At 39.4% G+C, this 7,236-nt stretch overlaps 1 protein-coding gene across 1 annotated transcript in view; it reads left to right on the top strand.

The window, feature by feature from the left end:
* The window catches only part of LOC118744995 (proteasome-associated protein ECM29 homolog), a gene marked incomplete at both ends in the record, with an annotated part of 19,286 nt that extends 12,251 nt beyond the window's left edge, over nucleotides 1–7,035 (top strand). Inside the window, 9 exon segments of the mRNA XM_036478476.1 lie at nucleotides 3,877–3,991; nucleotides 4,059–4,242; nucleotides 4,313–4,818; nucleotides 4,890–5,005; nucleotides 5,075–5,419; nucleotides 5,481–5,597; nucleotides 5,696–5,836; nucleotides 5,899–6,525; nucleotides 6,602–7,035. Coding sequence (XP_036334369.1) covers nucleotides 3,877–3,991; nucleotides 4,059–4,242; nucleotides 4,313–4,818; nucleotides 4,890–5,005; nucleotides 5,075–5,419; nucleotides 5,481–5,597; nucleotides 5,696–5,836; nucleotides 5,899–6,525; nucleotides 6,602–7,035 — 2,585 coding nt within the window.
* Nucleotides 7,036–7,236: the final 201 nt, after the last annotated feature.

Here is a 7,236-nt window from a genome sequence, read left to right as displayed (position 1 = left end):
TTATGAGCATGACCTCCACAAACTGCAAATCGCTATCACCTTCGTATCGCCATAAATACTCAAATAACTTCTGGCCTTAACCGCAACCGCCCATGTGAGACTACAGACCACGCTACTAGAAGGCATTGCGGTCTCTCACCCACAGGGTCACAAACGGTGGTCCGTGAATTATTTTAGTAGTCGATATTTGTCAAGTCATCTTCAGAGATCAACACCCAAACCCTAGAAAAATTTGTTAGGGTAGTTCTTATTTGCGTTTCTGTTTAATCTTTACCTCTCGAAGCTCCCACAACCACTAAACGAACCCGAGCCCCATTCGATGACGATGGAGTCGATTTCGATTACGAGGTACAAGTTACGAAGCCAACTGAGCTATTCAAGAATGGCGGCGAGTAGCTGATAAGATACATGTATCAACTCCTATGCAGAATATGGTCAAATGAGCGCATTCAGCTTTCTAAGCATAGTTTACAAGATCTTGTCGAGCGTATTGTGTGAAAGACTTAAGCTCACCATCAACAAACTGACTGGGCCTTATCAGTGCGTCTTTAGACCTAGCAAACCCGTCATAGATCAGGTATTAACAATACGACAAATCTTGAAGAAGACTCGCGGCACATACTATCTATTTATCGATTTCAAAGCCGCTTACGGCAGTACCAAAATAAGTTGTCTTTGTTCCGCGATTTCTGAATTTGGTATCCCCGCGAAACTAATACGGCTGTGTAAAATGACGTTGAGCAATACGTCCGCCGGAATTGGGAAGCATCTCTCCGCTAGGGTTGCCAGACCTAAAATGCCGAAAGGAATACAGATAAGAAGAAATTGGGGGATTTGGGGTACAACTGAGAAAGAAAAAAGGGTATCTTTTGGGGGACAAACAAGGCTAAATGCATTCAACAAAAATGTATTTATTCGCGTATGGAACAACAAAACCGCTCGAAAATAAAAATTCTATATCATTCAATTACAAATATTTTTCATGCTTTAGCCAAAAACATAAAATTAATTCAAAGTTTCTAACTTAATATGAACTCTATCAAAATGCAACAAATTTTCAAATAAAGCTTGGCATTTTTAATCTGAATTCGTGGATATGCAGTCACATGGCTAAAGTTTTATGTGGATAGAAACCGCATAGATCTTTGATACTTCTTTGCTGATGGTTTTTTCCATGCAAAGATGAATTTGAAGAAAATGTTCAAGAACGTTTGCAAAAAAAAAATTTAAATCCACGTCAATTTTTATAAATTGCACTTCTTATATGAAAAAGCGCTGTTTAAAACTTGCACTAATTTTGCTAAAATTTCATGGGGCATGTAAACAGTTCAAAATTTTGATGGAAATTTATTGAATTTTTCTAAAATTTGTATTAAGTTTGCAAGTTTGATTGATGCATGTATTTGGTTTTGTTTAAAGCATAAATATTATTTGTATAAAAATTAACAAAACAATTAGCTTGAAATACATTGTAGATATTTGAAAAAATCACTATTCACTCAGTGTTCATCGCCAGTGTATTTACACAGAAAATATATGTACATATACATATGTATGTATGTATACATATTTAGCCTAAAATATGGCATACGAATATTTTCAAATAAAAATCATACTTTTCATTCAACTTTTATTCCACTAATGGTCTGTACAAGACAAACACGCTTTAAGAGAAATGTGAGGCGATTTCGGGTAAAAATGGGGGACCTACGCAACCTTCCGTAGCAAGGGGGGACAAAAAGCCAAAATGGGGTATGTCCCCCCTAATGGGGTACGTCTGGCAACCCTACTCTCCGCGCCGAGTGAAATGACGGGAGGTTTCAGAAAGGGATACTCCCTTTTGTGTGATATCTTTAATCTAAACCGCTCAGGCGCAATACTTTACATGAGCGCACAATTGCTGGCATACATATGTCGACGGCATCGACTTTATAGATAATACTGTACGTCAAAATAAACTTTTTTCTGGGTATTGGACCAAACCATTTTTTTTTAAGAGATTGAGTCTTAGGTAAAAAAGTGATTTCTCCGTTTTTTCGAAGTTAGCCTCCGAAATAGAGATATGGGCCTTCGAAGTTCGAAATAGGGCCTTTGGTAAAAAAATATATTTAATTATTGCATGTAAATAACTAAAAATCTAAAAATATAGACTGAGGACTAAGCTCTTATTTAAATGGTATATAACTTTTTTTGTGCAAACTTATATTACAGGTGCTATAACGGGTCAAAGTTCAGGTCTTCGAAAAATTAAATTCTTTATATTGAAAACAATTTTGAACTGATTTAAAAAAAATTTATCTCCTTTCTTGCGATTTGCATATTTGTATGCTTCGTATATAAAAATTTTAGAAAAAAAACATTTAAATTAAAAAATACCTTTTTTATAAAGAAAAATATTTTAAACAAAAAAATTACCAACCGATTTTTAAACAATTGGTACCGTTGTAAAGGTGATTAAACCTCCTTTCTACTGATATGCATATTTGTATACTTCGTATATAAAAATTTTATAAAAACTTACAAGGAAGAAATACTAATTTTCTAATTTTAGAATATTGAATACTTTATTTAAATATAAACAGAAAATTGCCTTTAATTTTTATATAGAACCTGTTATGTAAAAAATCAAAAACCATGGTGTTTATATATTTTTTTATGCCTTAGGTTTCTGTTACATATACTTTTGCTTTATTTTTAACAGGGCTGTGGTTGAACAAGAACGAATTAATGCTTAATACACGAATAATTATTTGTTTTATTTAAATACGGGCGATTTTGGACTGAGTAGGCAATTGAGAAGTAAAGTCCTCTCGTATAAAAACCACACTCTATAAATCGCTCGTCATGGCCGTGCTAATGTATGGCGCGGAGGCACGGACAATGAAAACAACTAATGAGGCGTCTCTGGAGTTTTCGAGAGAAAGGTTTACGGGCCTTGCGCGTTGGCGCATATAAAACCAGTTGTCTACTCTTTTGGGGTCCTCAAGTCTCTCGCCAGCAGCACTTGGGACGAAGACTAAGAACATTGCTGCTGGCAACATACAAGGGAATTGGCCGGCCGTTTCGGAACTATGCTGCACCTGTTTAGTCGCCGGGGACAAATTTGACGCAGTGGACGATGCTACAGACTTATCAGAACGCACACTCCGAACAGCGACAGGATATCTCTTGGTGTCGGCTGACACACCTGCACAGCGATGCCCAAATGCTTCCCTTAAGGGAGCATAACAAAGTGGCCAGCAAGCAGTTTCTGGTGTGATGTCATAGACGTCAGTACCCCAACAAACCCTTGCTATTCGAATACATACCATGCCTCCCGACCTATAAATACCGTGATCGTAACCCAATCACCAACTCCAAACTCGCCCCAAAGTCCGTAATGAGAGTCCGGAATGTAGAGGCTCCCCGCAAGACACCAATCACCTCTTCGCATTCCAACCAATCCCCCAGAACTAACACCCCTCTCCCTTTGGTCCTACCCGCTCGAAACAAACCGTTTCTTTAGCCTACCGTTTGTTGAGCTTTACGACAATGATTGAAGGATGAACTTAAATATGCGGGGCTTTGTAGTGCCGCTACAACAATAACAGCAAACTAGATGGGGCCACAAAACGATATTGAGGACAAACACATTAGTTCTGCTGACCAAGTAAAAATCATCTCTATATTTCGGCTGTTAAGCTACCAGTTGAGACGCTACAATGGCAACAAAAAAGAAAGCCCTCTTAGATATTTTCGCCGATTCGATTTGGATTTAGAAATATTTCGATTAGGAACATTGCATAAACGCCTTTAATATGCTGACTAAAAAATACTTAAATTCTTAAATTAAAGTTACATCAAAATTTTAATTGATTTTTTTTCTTCTTCTGATAGGCCACTTCAGTTTGGTTGCTAGCTTTGATCAAAAACTGTAGTCACCGTCCTGCTGTGCTCAAAAATAAAGAAATACTGCAATTCGCGTTCACTGAACTGCTCTCCGATGACAGCGGTATGTTCCAAAATTCGTCTTTGAGCTGCAATACGTATCTTTCAATATTAATTTTTGTCGTGTATAGAATTTGTGCAAGATGTTGCATCGCGCGGCTTGGGACTGGTCTACTCACTATCTGACCCCAATAGCCAAAATGATTTGGCCAATTCACTCTTGGATCAGCTAATCGGTGGTAAAAGACAAGTGAACAAAGTCAGTGAAGATACTGAGCTTTTCGCCGAGGGCATGTTGGGCAAAACGCCTACTGGGTAAGTTCGCGTAAACAATAAAATTGAAAATTTCTTAATTAAATACAACTTTTGTACTACCTCTCTTCAGTGGCAACATTACCACTTACAAAGAACTCTGCTCGCTCGCCTCCGATCTCAATCAACCGGAAATGGTATACCAATTCATGCAGTTGGCTAATCATAATGCCGCTTGGACCAGCAAATTAGGTGCTGCATTCGGTTTGAAATCGATAAGCGCCGATTCCAAAGCTAAAATGCAGCCATACTTGGGCAAGATAATACCGCGCTTATATCGCTACAAATACGATCCAACACCGAAAATACAAAACTCAATGATTTCGATTTGGGATTCGGTGGTTAGCGATCCAAAAGAGGCGGTTGAGAAGTATTACTGGGAAATTTTAAAAGAAATTCTCGACAATTTAACATTCACCGAGTGGCGTGTGCGCATTGCTTGCTGCTTAGCCGTGCGAGATTTGTTGAAACGGCCGAATGGTTTGCGTTTACGCAGCGATGAAAAGAAGCTGGATGCTATAAGGCAGAACAAAAATACAAATGAGGCGGATAAAAGTGGCGTAACAGCTATGGATGTGGGTGAGTAACTTGTTGGGAGACTGAATATTGCATTAGTGCGATTTAAAAAATATGCTTGTACTTAATTGTAGATGAAATTCCCGAACCTGAACTGCGTGAACTTTGGGCGCAACTATTTCGTGTGATGGATGACATACACGAAGGCACACGTTTGGCAGCACAAGGATCTGTTATGTTTTTGAGCAAGGTATACTTTTCGAATGTTTGTTTTAACCCATTGGAAGGATTGTTGTTTATCTACTTATATCTACTCTAGCTTTGCGTTTCGGCTGCTTCATCAGATCACGGTAAATCTGGTCTGGCTGTAGCCTCTTCCATTTTACCTTTGCTACTACAAACTGGTGTTACACATACCGTTGCGGATATACGTAAAGTCAGTATTCGCACGATTTCCGAAATGATTGACTCATCAGGCTCCTTAATTGAGCCACATCTACCCTTGCTTATACCATGTCTACTGAAAGCTACTGGCGAGGTGGAGAGCTCTAAGCTATCGTATTTGTCAACGCGTTTAGGTGCTGATAATGAGGCGCAAGAGGCTGTCGACACAGTGCGCGCTGAGGCCGCGAAGTCGCATCACACAATGGAATCGATATCAAAGGTAGGAATGCTGGAGAATAATAACGAAAAAAATGTAACGAAATGTTTTCCATTCTACGCAGTGCATGCGCTATATAGACTACAAAGTGCTTGAAGAGATGACCCCTAGCGTCTTAGAGTTGATTAAAACGAATATTATTCTAGGCACCAAGATAGCGTGCGCCCATTTCGTCTGCTTGGTACGTTAATTGTAGATTTGAATTGGTTTTAATTGCAACTATTAACGAAATTTTCATTTTTATTTTAAATTTATTTGTATTCATTCAAAATCATGCAGATAAGCATTCGTGTTGGTAAAGAAATGTCGCCGCTTGTGGGTAAGTACCTCGCCGCTTGTTTTGTGGGCTTAAAAGATCATAATGCCACCGTGCGCAAATATTACGCAAACGCAGTGGGTCATTTGGTGGGCATTGCAAAGGTGATTTACCCTGGATAAAGTGCTGAAGTTTTAAAACTTAATACATTTAAACTCTTACACAGGAAAAGTCAATTAAAAACTTGTTTGTCAAACTCGATGAGCTATATATGGAAAATTCTTCAAATCGCTCCGTCGCAATCACCATACAGGCAATTAATAAGCGCCATAATGACTTGTTAAAAGACTACTTGGATGATGTATTGCCACTGGTATTCTTTGCCAAGCACGAGGAAGCCAACGATGAGAACAAGTCGAATATTGAGCTGTGGAAGGAATTGTGGAACGAGGTGAGTCCAGGCGATGCTGGCATACGCATGAATTTGCACGTGATCATACCGAAATTGGAGAAGTCGCTGGACGAAGCCAGCTGGCTGCGTAAGACACAGGCAGGCAATGCCATACACACGATTGCCATGAGACTTAGCGGCACCATCGAGGAATCGGATCGTCTACGTTTAATCAATTTGCTGCTCAGCGAGTTGCAAGGTCGCACTTTCAAGGGTAAGGAGCGTTTATTGCAGGCTTTAGCAGCATTGTGCAAAGGGCTCGATCGTCATCATGAAGTCACTGTACGTATTTTGGATGCCGCCATGCGCGAGAGCCGCAAGGAGGAGCCACAGTATCGTACGTTGGCGCTGCATGCGTTGGGCGATATACTAGAGGAGCTGGAAGTGGATCGCTTTGAAGAGGTGAAGCAATATCAACGCGCTTGAAAAGTGTAACAAAGCAAACGCGCAACTAAATTATTTACTTAATACTTATTAGGTTTACGATATGACTTGGTACTTACTCGAAGAGAAGGAATTGCGCAAAGATGATAGTGAAGTGGTTGGTGAGAAGAGTTTAACCGCCGATGAGCGCAACAAGCGCGCGACTATTTTCAATAAATTGAAGGAGACGGTTTGCGAGACACTGGGCAAGTCTTGGCCGAAAAATGGCATCGAAACGCAATACAAGTATCAGTTGCTATTTGTGGAACGCTGCTTGTTGTGCTTGCGCAGCAGCACGCGTCCCGTGCAGGTGAGCCTCCTGGGCGCATTGTGTAAGTTCGTTGAGCGTTTAGGCGTATTTGCAAGCGACAGCGTACCACCCATGCTGGAGGGCAACAAGGAGAAGAAGGTGAAAATGGACAATTGCGAGACGCGCGATGCGATTGTAGAGAAAATCTGCAATCAAGTATTGTCAGCGGTTATTTATGCATCAGGTGTGTAAAGCAAGGATGAAGGTACAACTCGATTTCTTATGAACGAAATTCGTGTTGAGTTTTTTTATATATACATATATATATATGTTATATATTTTAAATTCTATATTATATATGTATTATATTATATTATATTATATATTTTATATTATATTTAGGGGATTCACAAGACGTGTTAACCGTCGTAAAATCTTAA

Source organism: Rhagoletis pomonella, unplaced genomic scaffold (genome assembly GCF_013731165.1).
Source record: "Rhagoletis pomonella isolate Grant_MI unplaced genomic scaffold, Rhpom_1.0 Rhpom_scaffold_00008, whole genome shotgun sequence".
Classification (NCBI taxonomy): domain Eukaryota; kingdom Metazoa; phylum Arthropoda; class Insecta; order Diptera; family Tephritidae; genus Rhagoletis; species Rhagoletis pomonella.
The sequence above is the reverse complement of the archived record's forward strand: the minus strand, read 5'-3'. Positions and strand labels throughout refer to the sequence as shown.